General features: G+C 35.9%; 1 protein-coding gene across 3 annotated transcripts in view; it reads left to right on the top strand.

Moving 5' to 3' along the window:
- PIK3C3 (phosphatidylinositol 3-kinase catalytic subunit type 3) overlaps positions 1 to 18,040 on the top strand; it is a 127,835-nt gene that overhangs the window by 40,987 nt on the left and 68,808 nt on the right. For all 3 annotated transcript variants that reach the window (XM_054460473.2, XM_063653610.1, XM_063653611.1), the window contains 4 exons: positions 398 to 502; positions 1,144 to 1,236; positions 8,830 to 9,015; positions 17,672 to 17,826. In XM_054460473.2, the coding sequence (XP_054316448.2) occupies positions 398 to 502; positions 1,144 to 1,236; positions 8,830 to 9,015; positions 17,672 to 17,826 (539 nt within the window). The remainder of the gene's footprint in view (positions 1 to 397; positions 503 to 1,143; positions 1,237 to 8,829; positions 9,016 to 17,671; positions 17,827 to 18,040) is intronic.

The following is an 18,040-nucleotide window of genomic DNA, read 5'->3' on the forward strand; positions in this document are numbered from 1 at the left end:
CTAAGATGATAATACAGTGACATCACAAGGTCATTAGTAGCTGATAGGAGGAAGGAATGCTTTAGTCTATGTTGTCAGGGAAGATTTTACAGTGATGGTGATATTTGACTGGTTAGAGGATATGGAAACCTTGAATATGTGGAGAGTGAAGGGACGATGTTTTAAGAAGCTGTAATGACATGTGTATTATGGGACTAGTGGAGTTTAAGGCATACTTAGTTTCCCAATCTTGAGAAGGATACATATTTTTAAGATATGTAGAAGACTGCTAAAGTTGTATCAGAACAAAACATTAAATATTATTAAATGCTCCTAAGTACCTTTTCTATTTATGAATAGCTGTTGAAATTTCCTTTTGGTGAAGTTTACATTGTCAATATTTTAAAATAATTTATAGGAGAATTTAGTTGAGAGCAAACACCACAAGCTTGCCCGGAGTTTAAGAAGTGGACCTTCTGACCATGATCTCAAACCCAATGCTGCCACAAGAGATCAGTTAAATGTAAGAGAATTATGAAATATTAATTTAAAAATAGTTAAATGGGTGTTTTGGTTGAAACTGATAGCTATCACCTCACTTAAAAATTATTTAGATGCACATTTTCTCCAGGTTGATGAATCCTACATCATGTTCATAATTTCACAGATCAGCAGTTCTTTTATCATTTGGGGCTTTCCATACATGTATTATCTCTGGAGACAGAACTGCAAATACTGTATACTTTCATGTCAGTAGTATTCTTAGAAGCTGGCCCTAAGACATTGCCTGAGAGAGGACTTAGTGTGCACACATGCCTTGTTGTATGCATTGACTTTAAAAGAGTTTATTGTGTGCACGTTTTTTGTTTTTCTGTTAGGGGACATATTTTGCTATGTTTTGTTTCTGGTTGAATTAAATGAACTCTCCAGTTAAATATTTTCCTATGGAATATGACTTTCTCTTCTTTTCTTCTCCTTTAAACTGCATTTTGGACACATAATTATAGCAAATTTAAGGCCTACTTGACTGCGTTTACATTTTCCTTGCTTGTGTAATAATTGTAGTATAGAATTATTTAAATAAATGAAAAATATTAAGTGAAATGGAAATATATAGGACATGTATTGTTGACAAAATTAGTTCTTTTTCTTTTTTTGTTTTAGATTATTGTGAGTTATCCACCAACCAAGCAACTTACATACGAAGAACAAGATCTTGTCTGGAAGTTTAGATATTATCTTACGAATCAAGAAAGAGTGAGTGTCTTGAATATTTTCATATATCAAATTTATCTACCAACTTTGTTATTAATGATCAAGATGAGGAAAATGCCATGGAAATTGTTATTGTCACTTTAAAGTTACAGAGCAGTATATATGATACTCCATTTTTTAAAAAAATTATAAAAGTCTGCATACAAAGACGCCCATACCTGTTTGTTGACTCATAGACAATGTCTGAATGGGTTTTGAAGTCAGAGAGACTTGGGTTCGTTTTCCAGAAGTACATTTTATGCTTGTTTGGTAGGATGAGGCAACTTACTTTGGCAGCATGGTGTCCTTATTATTCTAATGGAGACAGTTCTCCTTCACAAGTAAGATAATACAGGTAAGTAACCTGGTAGAGTATCTGGTGCATAGTAGGTGCAGAGTAAATTCTGGTTCTCTTCTTACCTCTTTGAACCTGGGTGACTAGGAAAATATGTATGCTATTATAATAACGAAACTACAGAATTCTAGACGAGATGTGGCTGGAGAGGGAGTATGAGAAGTATAATTTGAGATGTGGGAATTCAGTTGGTGGAGTAGCATACAGGTTGGCATACAGGATAACGGGTAGGTCAAAGCTAGACATTTGCTTCCTGTAATAAAACCATGGAGTGGATAAGGTTTCTGGAGAGAGAATTGTGGTAAAGTAGTCATCACTAACCTGAAGTCTTTGGACACTTAGTTTTGAGTCTTACTATTGCCCCTAAGAAGCTTTTTGACTACAGGCAAAGTACACAATCATGTGATTGTGAACTTTGTCTCCTAGTTTTTAAAATAGTCTGTAAAATCTTAAAACAGAGAGCCAAGGGGTACCTCTTAAGGTATAATAATAATAGCCAGCGTTTTTTAAACAGATGCTATGTACCAGGAATTCTTTAAATCCCATAACAACCCCACAATGTATGTATTATTGTAACTGTTCTACAGGTGAGGAAACTTGAGCCTGAGAAAGATTAGGGAACCTGTGCATACTCACAAAGCTTATACATGCTGCCTCTTGATATGCTTGCATCTACGAATTAGAAGAAAAGAAAGTCAGTGAAAACATAGAAAAGAGAATTATAGAGAAAACATTTTCAACATCATGTGCATGCCTTAGCAGACACCCTGAAATGCATTAGGGGAAGAGCAGAGAAGCATTAGGAAAATTAATATCTGTTCAGGAAGCTGTTACTATTTATTTGAGAATGAATGAATTGATATGTTTTATAATCTCGTGATACAGTCTTTACTATTTTAAGTTGTTTTTCTGAACCAAATGTCCTTTCTTTAGTTTCTAAAGTAAAGATAAAAATCCAGTTACGGCTCATCTTAACTCTTCAGCTTTTCTGCTTTGTCATTTATTGATGCCTTAGGAAATTCTTTGTAAATGAATCATATTTATTCTCCTTTATATCCACAATAAGAATGAGAGAAGAATTTTTAATTTACTATAGCTTTGAGTATAATTCTCTTCATCACTGAACAAAAGGAAATATTCACCAACAGAAACACAGGTTTGTGATTTGTGTTTTATTAAAAGATTGAATTAGTGTCATGATACTGTGTTAAATGAAGAATAACCTTGGTCGCAGAAACTGCGTCTTGAATGCAGCTCAGTGTCGTCTAAAATACACAGCTAGATATTGAATTGAACCTGTTAGAATGTATAGGTTAAAAAGCATACAGGAGTAGATTTACAGAGCAGAACTTTTTTAGATAGAAAGGTTTGCAAGAAAAATTGTTTGTTTAAACAAGTAGTCACTTCCCACCGAAATTCAATTACTTCTAGATATGTGCAAAAGAAATAAAATGTTCAAGTGATATAAAGTGTGTGACAAGTTTCATTTAACTAGTTGATTTCAAGTTTTTGAAAGGTGAGTGATGAAACTTCAATTCTCAGGATATATTATAGGATTCTTATGACCACTAGAGTAGAGTGAACGATATGTTTTAATGTTCAGAAGTCACTTTGGAGTAAACCAAATATATATAGGCCTTGAAGTGACCAAAGGAATTATTCACACAGCCACATTTGTAACCTTGTAATAATTTCAGATGGGTTTTGTGAAAAATGGATACTCTCATACTCCACCCATTAATTTATTTACAGAAAGAAATTCTTTTAGCGTCATACTCTCAGAAATTGTGATTTAGGTTACTTGACATTTGGGCCCTGGGGCTGAAAAGCTTTTCTAGAGAGAAGGCAGTGCTCAGAAAACAAATGGGAGGAAACTGGTTCTTACAAAGTTACACTTTTTATTTTTTAATTAAATTTTGTCTTTCTAGCCCCTTTTTTTTTTCTTAATGACCTGTCTTAAGTATTTCAGATGAAAACCTTCTAGTCAGGACTCGATGTTGCACCCAGGAAGTTCATAGTAATAACTTTGTTCAATTAAATTTGTTACCATTTAAATTTATGAAGTATTTTCAAATTTGCAGTTTATAGCATGTAGGAAGTGACCCATTTCTGTGGAACCTGATATATGAATACTGTAATTTTTCAAAACTATTTGACAAAAACTGCAATTACTTTTGCACCAACCTGCTTTTATAATGGACTTTTTTCTTATAAAAATACTAATTTAAATTAACTCCATGCCTTTTGATTATGCTTGGGGGAAAAAAGCAGTAGGAAGAGTCATATATAGTGAAGATAATAGTGATGCACTGGGTGTTCTTATAAGGCTGTTTCTGAGACAGTGAAATGAGGACAATCATCATATTTGTGTCTCCTGACAAGAAATTGATGGTGACCCATGGGATAAATGAATTCAGTTCAGCAAGTATTCACTATCACCTCTTGGCCTAGCATTATATAAGACTATGAGCTTTCAGGTATCATGTCCTTGTATTCGTATAAATTAAAATTGTTTTGGGGTAAGGATATTTACACATAATTAAAATTAGGAAGTATAGCATAGTAATTGATTAAGGGTCACTGTCTTAATAAACATATAAGTAATTAATATAATAGAAATGTGGAGGATGACCAGATCAGCGTGCTGTGACATGAGGAAGGTTTCACAGAACAAAGATTGCCCTTAAAGTGTGAGCAGACTTTGATAGCATTTTTTATTTGGTGGTCATTTTTTTATGGGGAAGGAAAGCATGAGTAAGGTAGGCTGTTAGGTTCAGGAAACAGAGAGTTTTGCATGAATGGTTATGAAATAGAAAAGATGGCATCAGATTGTGATAAGCCTCGAATTATACCCTTAGGAATTCAATTTTACTGGCGACAAGAAACCACTAAAGTAGGAAAATGTGTATTAACAAGTGATATTGTACTTCTCTTTTTTTCTTTGGAGACAGAGTTTCACTCTTGTTGCCCAGGCTGGACTGCAATGGCGCGATCTCGGCTCAGGGCAACCTCCCCCTCCCAGGTTCAAGTGATTCTCCTGTCTCAGCCTCCCAAGTAGCTGGGATTACAGGCGTGCACCACCACACCAGCTAATTTTGTCTTTTTAGTAGAGACGGGGTTTCACCATGTTGGTCAGCCTGGTCTCAAACTACTGACCTCAGGTGATCAACCTGCCTCAGCCTCCCAAAGTGCTGGGATTACAGGTGTGAGTCAGCACGCTGGCCTAACAAGTGGTATTTTAAGGAGTACAAACTAGGGTAGATTGGAGCAGAGTGGAAAATGAAAAAAAGTGACATAATTAGGAGAATCATATACTGACTTAGAGAACAGTTTTGGAGGGCAAGGGATGGAGAAGAAGCTATACAAGTAAGTTGACTTTGGAGGCAATGGCCAGGGGTTAGGCCTGAACCTGATGGATTTATATCCGTGTGCGTTCATACCCCACTTTTGGTACCAATTTACTGTATTATTCCGCTTTCACACTGCTGATAAAGACATACCTGAGACTGGGAAGAAAAAGAGTTTTAATGGACTTACAATTTCATGTGACTGGGGAGGCCTCACAATCATGATGGAAGGCAAGGAGGAGCAAGTCATGTCTTACGTGGTTGGCAGCAAGCAAAGGGAGCTTGTGCAAGGAAACTCCCCCTTATGTAGCCATCAGATCTCATGAGACTTACTATCATGAGAACAGCATGAGAAAGACCTGCCCACATGATTCAGTTACCTCCCACCATGTCCCTTCCATAACACGTGGGAACTGAAGATGAGATTTGGGTGGGGACACAGCCACACCATATCAGTAAGGATATATGGCAAGTGGGAAGAAAAGAATGAGATGTTTTCATGTTTGAGTATTTGGAATCAAAAGCATTGGAAAAGCAGCAAGACACAAATTTCTGAGAATTTAGTTGGTAGAAGTTTAAATTAGAAATATATACATATGAGATATAGTATTTTCAGTTCTGAGGTGACTGTGATTCTAGGAATAGGAGACAACAGGTGATTTTCAGATCAAACAAATAAAACATAGTAATACATATAGTAAAGCTAACATTTGATGTCAACATCAGAAATAGAATAAAAATAATAACTGATAATAAACTATTTACTATATATAGGATACTGTTACAAACATTTTACATTCGTTAACTTAATCTTCACCACAAGCCTATGGAAAAGGTCTCTTAAAAGTTAATCTGCTTCAATTTAGTCAGCTAATAATTGATGGAGCCAGGAATTATGATTGGAACCCAAATACCCTGGCTCTACAGCCTGTGCTCTCCAGTAATCTGTGGAAGTTACACAGAGAGAGAGAATTGCTCTTTACAATTCTCTTTACATCTTTACATGGATCAGTAAAGCATCTTTAAAAGACCTAGGGTCATTTAAAAAGGCCATTATTATTGCTGTCTTCAAATTCTTACTTTTTGTCTTTCGTATTCTTTGACTCCTTGTTTTCTTCTTCATTCTGTTGGCTCCCTGTTTACATTTGTAACGCTTAACATTAAGAAGTTGTGAAATTCTTTGTACAGTGCCTTATGTTTTTTGGCAGCAGCATACTTCATAAATCTTGCTAATAAGTCTATAAATCTGAGAATCTAAGTTTTAGATTGTTTCAGTTATTGAATTGAGTACATCGGCATGCTACAAGATTTGCTTATAATAAGTACATACCTGCACATTTCTATTAAGACTGCTGAGGTACCGTGAAATGGAAAAGCTTTCACTGTCATTATTTAAGAAGTATTGCTTTGTTTCCACATTCAACCTAGAAATACGTTTTAGAAGTGGAAAATAAATTCATGGAATAAGTTAGTAGGGCAATCTGTGTTCTATACAGAAAGGGAGCATTATACTAAATGGTGTGCAGGAGGTGTAGAGGAAATGGACAGCTGTCTTTGGGGAATGCAGACTCCAGTTATAGAGATAAAAATGCCCACAAAAACATTTGGCAGTTAGAAGAACATCATTTAAATGACAGTAGTAAAATTGAGCCAGCTTCTAAAGGAATAGCTGAAAGTTGCCGAAAACTTCCTGTAAAACTTTCGACAAGATGACTTTAGAGGAGATGATATCCCTGTTTTGATGAAGAGTATATGGGAGGAATGTACACAGGGTTTAGAGAGACATTGTTAATATAAGTTAACTGGGCTGAAGCATGGAAGGGCAATGAGAGGTTAATGAAATGGGTTTGCATTGTGGTAAGTGGTAGCAATGAAATGTTTTGAGAAAGAAGCCAAGGTTATTTGTTTATTTACAAATTAGAATGTCCTGTCATCTAGTTGAAACCACTTTGTAACGGTATGGCAATTATCTTCAAATATTGGAAAGGTTGTCCACATCGTATGGGGCTAAATTTACTCTCATTCTCTCCAAAGAATGAAACTAACCAATTAGAAAAAGCAATATGAAGTCATTTTTGCCTTTTGGTTCATTATAGTTAAAATCAAAACAAAACAAAAATGGCTTAGCTTTCTATGAATGTAATGGCTATTTTGGAAATTAGTTCCTGGAGTCACTTAAGTAAATATTGGGTCTCTTTTTGGCATTCATGTTGTGGGGTATTTCTGCTAACAATAGGAAATTTGTGCTAAGATCACTTCCAACTTGAGCTTCTAAGAGTTTGTATGAAATGATTAGAAGAGAAACTGGTATTTAGTTTCTTAGCTGGAAGGCTCTGTCCAACTCCAGATGTGTGATATAATGAGAATCAAGCTGAAGACAAATATAGGAGATATTGCTAGGAAATAATTGAAAGGGACCGGAATAGATTCAGGAGATTAGTGTTGGCAGAGTAATGGCTCCAAGGGGAATGGGACTAACTAGGGAATGGAGCGCCTTAATGGTAAGGAAGCACCATCTGGTGGAAGAAGTATGGAGCTGAGAACTGGTGGACCTGAGTTCTACATCTAGCTCATGCACCATTTTGAGGTGATGGGCAAGCCATTTATCTTTGCTGAGGTTATATACAATTTAAGCATTGAACTAGACAATCTCCATAGTGCCGTTTTTCTTAATTTAATAAAATCAAGAATAAGTTAGGGGATGGGTATGAAGGTTCATTTAGTGTAATACTAACAGAAATTGTTTTGTTGTCCAAGTAGACATTTTCTTGAGGAATTGATTAGTTTACTAATAAAAAGATTTTGGTTGGGCAGAGCAGGGGCCTTCACATTTTCAAGTTACCTATTTTTCAACAAATAGCAACAGAAGAAGACAAAGAAGAAGAAAACATCTTGGGTTCAGCCAGGAAAGTGTTGCCTTTGAGACCCAGCAATAAGCGTTGCTTTTTATGGAAAGCAAGTACATGCTTTTCTTTATTTTCATTTGTTTTTGTAGAGATGAGTTCTTGCTGTGTTGCTCAGGCTGGTCTTGAACTCCTGGCCTCAAGCATTTCTCCTGACTGAGCATCTGAAAGTGCTGGGATTACAGGCATGAGCCACCACACCTGGCCAATAAGTGTGTACCTTTCTTAAAAGAGGACTTACTGTTTGTGCAATGAGTGATATACTCCAAGACAATTTGCTTAACTGACAGTCTTGTGAAAACTTCCGTGTGCTGCCTATTCAAAGGAGTGAGGTTGCAGAAAGATGTACAACCAGCCAAATCATAGACTGTTTGCTGCTGTTTCTGTACTTACCCATTTTTATGCTTCTGTTTTGAGGTTTTGTTGGATTTCCTATCTTTTTAAGTAGTTACTTCACAGAGATACGTACATACTCCACATTGTTTGAGTCTTCATGTTTAAGTATCTGCGAAAGCCGGTGGTCATACTCTAGGGAGGTGATCGAGAGTGAGGCTATTGGTGGGAATTTCTGCCCTAGCATGGCTTCTGGCCCTTTCGTTCAGTGGTTGCAGTATTTTCTGTTGTGAAATGTAGGTTTTCTCTAAGGCATCTTAGAGTTCGTGAGAAATGCTTCAACTATTTCCATGTCTTGAGCCCTGCAGTATTTTAAAATAACAATAGCAAAATGAAGAAAAGCCAAAACAAATTAAAAAAATTCATAGTGCTCGCAAATGATTTGGCCTGGAAAATATAAAGATACAGGGAACATGCCTTTTTTCTGTCCTGCAGTGCTTCTATAAGATCATATATATAACTTCATTTAGTGTTTACACAAGGAGTCTATCACTGACTCCGTGGCTCTGTCATTAGGACCAAGTGGAACTCTGCCTAGTCAACTTCTCTATCCCAGGAAATAGGCTGTTTCTAATTTTTAAATATTTTCTGATTTTAGGCCTTGACAAAATTCTTGAAATGTGTTAATTGGGATCTACCTCAAGAGGCCAAACAGGCCTTGGAACTTCTGGGAAAATGGAAGCCGATGGATGTAGAGGACTCCTTGGAGCTGTTATCCTCTCATTACACCAACCCAACTGTGAGGCGTTATGCTGTTGCCCGGTTGCGACAGGCCGATGATGAGGTGCATTATTATTTATTATTCTGCTTCAATGGGTCATTTTAAACTAGAGCCTAATTATAAACTATGTGTGTATGTGTGTGTGAGAGTGAGAGAGAGAGAGTGTGCACATGCAAGAGAGATTTTTAGAAGGGAAGAGGATATACTAGGTGTGTTTTCAGAAGGAAAATTAAAATATGCCTCAAAGGACTCCTGTGAAATGAAAATTTACTTCCTGATCTGTTACGTGATAGGACAGTCACTCTCAGGACATTTACCTGGCAGTAGAGCTTGTATTGCTCTGGCTGGAAGAAGGAATTCTAGTGAAAAATGGTTTAATGCAGCACCAGCTAGGGAATAATTCAGATCTCCTTTATCAGTCAGTATACAACAAGCCACATTTAATTGTAGCCTTGAAAAGCCCTTGGGGCCTTTAAAGCATAGAGATGCGTGGTCATCTTCCTCTCCTTCAAACTCGCCTTTTAAACTTTGAGCTGATGACAATTATATGTATATGTAGATTTTCTGAAGGGGTTTTGGATCCTTGGAAAGCAAAGATTGCCAACTATATGCTGGCTATTTATATACAGTTATTTATCAGTTAATGACAGGGAGGTGTTCTGAAAAATGTGTCCTTAGGGGATTTCATCTTTGTGCAGACATCATGGAGTATACTTACCCAAACCTAGATGGTAAAGCCTACTACACACTGAGGCTATGTACTCCTAGGTTACAAACCTGTACAGCATGTTGTACTAAATTCCTTAGGCAGTTGTAATGCAATGCTAAGTTTTTGTGTATCTAAACATAGAAAAGGTACAGTAAAAACGCAGCATTATAATCTTACGGGATTACTGTCATATATGTGGTCCTCTCTTGGCTGAAGCGCTGTTACGCAGCACATGACTGTTCATGTAAGGCCATCAGGGAAGGAGGAACGCTTTTTTGACAAAAAGCATTGCTGCATTTTGGGCTTTAATAATTCTTTATGAGATAGACTAATCCAGCAATTTGTTTTCTTAATTTGTATAGGGTGAATATGTTCTTAAACATAACCTAACAGTTTATATGCTAGCCAGCAGTACTTTATGGGGTGTGGAGTAACTTCTCAAGCTTCAATATATATAGCAATGTTGATCGCATAGAACAACTATTATCAAATACCTTTTTAAGAAGGAGGGGACAGTGAGATCATTTTGAATTAGTGGTATCTGAATTTCAAGAAGCAAATTAAATATTTATTAAAGTTGATCATTGTATGTGTGTATTTAATTATGGTGAAATTTAAACACTAAAGTAAATAGTATAATGAGCCCCAACAAATAATTCATCTGTCTTCAGCAGTTGCCAATTTATAACCAATCTTGTTTCATCTGTAACACTGCTCAGTCTCTCCACCCCAACCCCCTAAGCTCTACTAGATTACATCCTTCTGACTTCTGGCCTACTGGCTTTAACAAATCAGGGGGCTCCCGTAACCCTCTCTTTGGGTGTGATAATTTGCTAGAATGACTCACAAAACTCAGGGAAACATTACTTACTATTGATTTATTATGAAGGGTATCCTAAAGGATACAGATGAACAGCTAGATGAAATGATAATTTGCCAGAATGACTCACAAAACTCAGGAAAACATTACTTACTACTATTGATTTATTATGAAGGGTATCATAAAGGATGCAGATGAACAGCTAGTTGAAGTGACACATGGGATGAGGTCCTGAGCACAGGAGTTTCTGTCCCCATGGAGTTTGCAGTATAGCACCCTCCTGGCACATGGGTGCTTTCTTCTTCACCAACCCAAAAGCTCTCAGAATGCTGTGCTTTTGAGTTTTTGTGGAAGCGTTATTACATTGGCATGATTGATCAAATCATTGGCTGTTGGTGATTAAGTCAATCTTCAGTTCTCTCTGCTCCCCAGAGGTTGAGGGGGTAGAGCTTAAAGTCCCACCCTTTAATCACAAACCCCATCTTTAGGGGCTTTCCAAAAGTTACCTCATTAACATAAACTCAGGTGTGGTTGAAAGGGGCTTGTTAGGAATAACAAAAAAAATTTCAATGCCAGCATGCTATATTTTGTCCTTTTTATTTTAGCATGTCCTGAACTCTGTCACTGTAGATCTGCCTTATTCTTTCTAAATAACAGCATGATATTTTACTGTGAATTTTTTTGTTAATTTACTTAACCATTGGGCCTCTTTTGTAGGCCGTTGTTCCCATTCTTTTCCTGTAAGTATATTTTAGTGAAGAGGTGTGTGGGGGAGGGTAGGTGGGTATGTTTTAAAAATCATAATCTTTTTTTTTTTTTTGAGACGGAGTCTTGCTCCATCTCCCAGGCTGGAGTGCAGTGGCGTGATCTCAGCTCACTGAAAGCTCTGCCTCCCGGGTTCACGCCATTCTATGGCCTCAGCCTCCCAAGTAGCTGGGACTGCAGGCGCCCGCCACCACTCCCGGATACTTTTTTGAATTTCTTTTTTAGTAGAGACTGAGTATCGCCATGTTAGCCAGGATGGTCTTGATCTCCTGACATCGTGATCCACCCCCCCTCGGCCTCCCAAAGTGCTGGGATTACAGGTGTGAGCCACCACGCCCGGCCTTAAAAATCATATTCTTGAATAAACTGCTTGCATTAGAATTATTGAGCCAAAAGATACCTGCTTTTTACATTTTGCAGACAATCCCCGTAAGTCTTTTTACCCTTGTTTTATACTTTTAAAAAATTAGTTCCTTTATAATACTTTAAATATATGACTAGACAAATCTTTTCTTCTTTCCTTTTTTTATAATTTTATTTATAGTTTTTTTACATTTGTTCTTTCCATGAATTTTAGAATAATTTTATCATTTTCTTAAAACTGCACCAGAATCTTAAGTGGAATTACATTATGTTTGCATATTATAAAAAAATGACACCTTTATGACATTATATCTTCCATCACAGTGGCATATGATTTTTTATTCACTCACTTATCAATTTTACTAAAATCATATACATTCTTGTAATTTTGATTGATTCCCTGGCAATTATATTATTGTTACTATTATATACTACCCCACCCCATTTATCTTTTATTTATGTTTCTTAGTTAAAAGGAAAACTGTTTCTGTTACAATATTTGTTTTATCTCATCACTTTATTGACTTTTCTTACTCTAATAGATGTTAGGTTGCTTCTTATATTTTGTAGGTATAGCATTATGCTAGCTGAAAAGCAGTCTAGTTTTTCATTGCATTAGCTAAAAGCTGCAAGTAATAATGGTGAATAAAAGTAGTTCAATATTCATCTTTGTCTTGTGGCTCACTGTGGGTATGCTTTTAGTATTTCACTCTAATGTGTGTTGCTTACTGGTTTCAGTCAGATGCTCTCATTTATGTTTAAAGTTTCTCCCTATCTCTGTTTGTTCTTTTCTTTTTCTGTGTGTTTAAATCAAGAATGGCTTCTATATATTATCAAACACTCTTTTGACACTTGTTCATATATAGTCTCTCATTTTTATCAATCTACTGTAAGTATGCTGGTACATTTCCTAATGTTTTATCAGCCATACACTTGTAAAATAAATCTCAATACTGTCTGAATTTGATTTGTTAATATCTTATTTAGGATTTTTTTAATGACTATTCTTTATCTTGCATTATTTTGAAATTTTTAAATCATATTTCTTACTGCTGTGTAGTTCAAAAGGAAGCAGATCTCATATTAGAATTTAATGAAGAAGTGTCATTTGAGTTGAAGGAAATGTATAATTTTTGTGTTTGGAGTTTATATTCCAGGTAGAGAAAGCAATATGAGCAAGAGCAAGGGAACTGAAAGTACAGGAAGAATGGAAAGTATGTCACTTAGACAGGAGTGTGGGATATATGTAGTAGCCATTGAGAGGCAAAATCAGAACCCATGTCTCTAACTGAAAATGCCTCTATGGAGAGTTATTCTTAATTCAATAAGAAATGGGAAGTCTCTGAGTGATTTTGATATGGGTCTTCACATTTGCACTTTGAAGCGTTAGAATTAACTCACTCTTGAGAAAAATGGTGATCACTATCTAGTAAAAATTTCATAGCTCTTGGGAAATATTTACAGAATTGCCTGAGATGGAAACCTGATTTTTTTTTCTTTTTTGCTTTGTTTTACTCCAATACTTATGTCCTTCATGCTTGGAAGACTTTTGTATTTTTCAAGACATGAGTATATAATGAGAAAACAGACTCTGTACTTACTATTGAAGTTAATTCATTTTCATACAAATGAAGGAAAGTATAGTTTGAATATAGAATATATAATGACCAAGAAATCAGATGATGGTAAGTGACTTAGTTTTCTACAGAATTTCCCCTTCCTGGGGAATTTAATACCGCAGTCTTTTTTATTTTATATGGTTAACTCTTTTCTGTAATTAGGAAAGCACACAGGTAATAGATTCAGCAGCATTCCGAATGAAGGCTGGCAGTGAAACTGAATTACTTATACCTCCAAAGAAGGATACCTGTCATTAAACATATTGTTTAATTTTCTGTTACATAATACTTTTTTCCTTAGGAAACAACATGTAATTATATGTATAGTTATTGGATGCCATGAATCTCAACTATGATAATAGAAAATCAGATGTTTATTGCTCCAATTAAAAAGTGGGTTTTAGAAACAACACTATAGAGAGACTTGATTTCCCTGACTCCTGACATTGACATATTTGAATAAGAATTAATAAGCCACATAATCTTTCATTTAATTTATATTTATGATAAAGTCATATGTATTACTCTTTGTTAGTGTTTGCCTAATGACCTTTTTAAAAATTATTTGGTGTGAGATATAAATTCTGAACAAAAGAGAAATATACAGTCATACCTCAGATATTGCAGGTTTGGTCCAGACCTCTGCAATAAAGCAAATAATCACAATAAAGTAGGTCATATGAATTTTTTGGTTTCCTAGTACATGTAAAATTTATAAATATAATTTTGCTGTATGTTTATATAGTAAATTATATTATACTGTAGTCTAAGTATGTAATAGCATTATGTCTAGAAAAGCAATGTACATATCTTATTTTAAAATATTTCTAAAAATTTTAACAATCATCTGAGCCTTTAGTAAATTGTAGTCTTTTTGGTAGTCAAGGGTCTTGCCTTGATGTTTATGACCACTGAATGATCAGGGTGATGGTTGCAGAAGGTTGGGGTACCTGTGGCAGTTTCCTAAAATAAAATGAACATAAACTTTGCCACACCTATTGACTCTTTTTTTTCACAAAAGATTTGTCTGCAGCATGCAATGCTGCTTGTTAGCATTTTATCCACAGTAGAACTTCTTTCACAATTGAAGTCAGTCCTCACAAATACTGCCACTGCTTTAACAACTAGGTTTATAGAGTATTTTGAATCTTTTGTTGTCATTTCAACAATGTTCACAGCATCTTCAAGCGTAGATCGCATCTCAAGAAACTACTCTTTGCTGCTCATCCATAAGAAGCAACTCTTCATCTGTTCAAGTTTTAGCATGAGATTGCAGCAATTCAGTCACATGTTCAGGCTGCACCTCTAATTCTAGTTTTTTTGCTATTTCCGTGACTTCCGCATTTACTTCCTCCACTGAAGTCTTTTTTGTTGTTGTTGAGACGGAGTCTCCTTCTGTTGCACAGGCTGGAGTGCAGTGGCATGATCTTGGCTTACTGCAACCTCTGCCTCCTGGGTTCAAGCGAGTCTCCTGCCTCAGCCTCCCTTGTAGCTGAGATGACAGGCGTATGCCACTCTGCCCGCCTAATTTTTGTATTTTTAGTAGAGACAGCGTTTTGCCATGTTAGCCAGGCTGGCCTTGAACTCCTGACTTCAGGTGATCCACCCACCTCGGCCTCCCAAAGTGCTGGGATTACAGGCACTGAAGTCTTCAGCCCCTCAAAGTTATCCAAGAAAGTTAGAATCAACTTCTTCCAAACTCCTGTTAATGTTGCTATTTTGACCTTCCCCCATGAAGCTCAAATGTTCTTAATGACATCTAGAATGATGAATCCTTTCCAGAAGGTTTTCAATTTATTTTGCCCAGATCCATTACAGGAATCACTGTCTATGGAAGCTATGATCTTACAAAATGTGTTTCTTAAATAATAAGACTTGAAAGTCGAAATGACTTCTTGATTTTTGGGCAGTAGAGTGGATGTTGTGTTAGCAGGAATGTAAACGGCATTCAACTTCTGCATCTCCATCGGAGCTCTAGGGTGACCAGGTACATTGTCTGTGAGCAGTAATATTTTGAAAGGAATCTTCTTTTCTGAACAATGGGTCTCAACAGTGGGCTTAAATATTCATAAACCATGCTCTAAACAGATGTGATGTCATTCAGGCTTTGTTCTTCCGTTTATAGAGCACAGGCAATGTAGATGTAGCGTAATTCTTAAGGGCCCTAGGACTTCTGAAATGGTGAATGAGTAGTGGCTTCAAATTAAAGTCACTGCCTACATTAGACCCTTACCAAGAGAGTCAGCCTGTGGCTGTGAGTCTTAGATGGTGTCTTATTCTAAAACAAGGCTGTTTCATCTGCACTGAAACTTTGTGGTGTAGTACAGTCACCTGCATCAATAACTTGTTGCAGTTTCTCCATCAGTACTTGCTGCTTCGCTTTGTGCTTTTATGTTATGGAAATGACTTATTTCTTTAAATCTCATGAACAAACCTCTTCTAACTTCCAACTTTTCTTTTGCAGCTTCCTCACCTTTCTCAGCTTTTATAGAAATGGAGAGAATTAGGGCCTTGCTCTGGATTGGGCTTTCACCCATAGGAATGTTGTGGCTAGTCTGATCTACCCAGACCACCAAAACTTCTATATCAGCAATAAGGCTGTTTCCCTTTCTTTTCATTTGTGATTCCCTGGAATGGCATTTTTAATATCCTTCAATAACTTTTCCTTTGCATTCGTACCTTGGCTGTTCGGTACGAGAGACTTAGCTTTCAACCTATCTTGGCTTTTCCTGTGCCTTCTTCACTAAGCTTAATCATTTCTAGCTTTTGATATAAATTGAGAGACATGCATCTTTTCCTTTTACTTGAACACTTAGAGTGCACTGTAGGTTTATTAATTGGCCTCATTGCAGTATTCCTGTGTCTCGGAATAGGGAAGCCCTAGGAGAGGGAGAGAGAGGGAAACGGCTGGTTGATGGATTAGTCAGAACACATTCAACGTTAATTGATTAAGTGTGCCATCCTATATGGGTATGGTTTGTGGCACCCCTGGTTACAATAGTAACATCAAAGATCACTGATCACAGATCACCATAACAGATAAAATAATAATGAAAAAGTTTGAAATATTATGTGAATAACTACAATGTGACACAAAGACATGGAGTGAATGCAGGCTGTTGGAAAAATGATGCCAATAGACTTGCTTGGGTGCAGGGTTGCCACAAACCTTCATTCTGTAAAAAAAAAAAAAAAAAAAAAGCAATGTGTGCAAGGTACAATAAAATGAGTTATGCCTGTAGTTATTAAATAAGGAAATATGGGTTGCTGGCAGGTGGTCTCTGTCCTCCTGGTTTATAAAATAGTGGGAAAACCAAGAGTAAGTTATTACAGGTGCTATAGATGTTACAAATAGGAAAGTGTGGATCATGAAATATTTACAGGAGACTTAACCTGGTTTGTGAGCTTAAAGAGGAGACTGAAGTTGAGTTGGTAGTCCCAAAGTCTCAAAATTTTCTAATTATGAGTTTCAAGTGTCTAACAGGGTGAATGACAATTAGAATTGGAAGATAATACATACATTTAAAAATTTTTTGAGTTTTGCAATTTTCTTCACTTTTTAGTTATTTTTAAAAGTAAAATTTTAAAAAGTACATACTTGTGAAGAGGACAAGTATGTCAAGACAACCTTTATAGAGAAATACTGGAAGCATTTCCATCCTAAACATTAAAGAGTTTTATTATTATTAAGGGAAAATTCAATAAAGTGAAAGCTACTTTGTTGGCTGACACCTTTTTAGTCCAAGTTATCTCATTGGTTGTCACTTATGGAAAATTTAGGCTTAGCAATTTGTTTTGTTCAAATCTCTCGGTAGTTGGCAGGAACAGAAAGCATGTCTCTTAATCGAATGTTTAAATGTCTGTTTTACAGCATCTTTTATTTAAGAAGCAATCCAAATTCTCTAAAACTTGAGCTTTCAGGAAAAAAGAAAACACATGATTTTTAAAGATTCTAACCAGTGAAAGTCATTAAGCAGAAGTTCTTTGAAAACTTGAAAATTTGGAATTTCTTATGTAATATTAAACATAGAATGCACTCTCTTCTGATCCATTACTGAAAAAAAGGATCCTTCTATAATTTTTAGTTTTATGCAAAGCATCTTGAATCCTTCCCACTTTTATTTTTATTTTTTTTGAAACTACTACCTGAAACACGTCATTTACTGGCCACTTAGTCTGTGCCGGACACTATACTGTGACTTTCTTTTATTAACTAATTTAACCCTCATGCTCTTCTCTAAGATTTATATTATGATGTCCATTTTAAAGATGAAGGGCTGTGGGGCACAGAGAAGTTAAGTAATTTGGTGTCATGCCAAAAGTAATATAGCTGAAAAGTGATAGATAAAAGTAAAATGTTGACTTGATATTTAGGAATAAATTATGTCTATAATCATTTTGCATTCTTTTCCTAATATTACTTCACTTTTTTTTGTTTTCCAGGATTTGTTGATGTACCTATTACAATTGGTCCAGGCTCTCAAATATGAAAATTTTGATGATATAAAGAATGGATTGGAACCTACCAAGAAGGATAGTCAGAGTTCAGTGTCAGAAAATGTGTCAAATTCTGGAATAAATTCTGCAGAAATAGATAGGTATGGATATCCAGGGAGGACATATTTTCTAGTTTGTTAATTTTTCCCATTTCAAATTGTTTTTTCTTTTCCTTTCCTTAGATGTACCAAATGCTAGTGTTACTAATTTTGAAGTTTTACTAGTGAATATTGCGTGTGTACTCACAGCACACAAATTACTATATTAGGGAATAGTGTTTTGCAAGCTATCAAGGCTGAATACCTGAGTTAAAAT

This window comes from Pongo pygmaeus, chromosome 17, assembly GCF_028885625.2.
Source record: "Pongo pygmaeus isolate AG05252 chromosome 17, NHGRI_mPonPyg2-v2.0_pri, whole genome shotgun sequence".
Taxonomy (NCBI): Eukaryota; Metazoa; Chordata; class Mammalia; order Primates; family Hominidae; genus Pongo; species Pongo pygmaeus.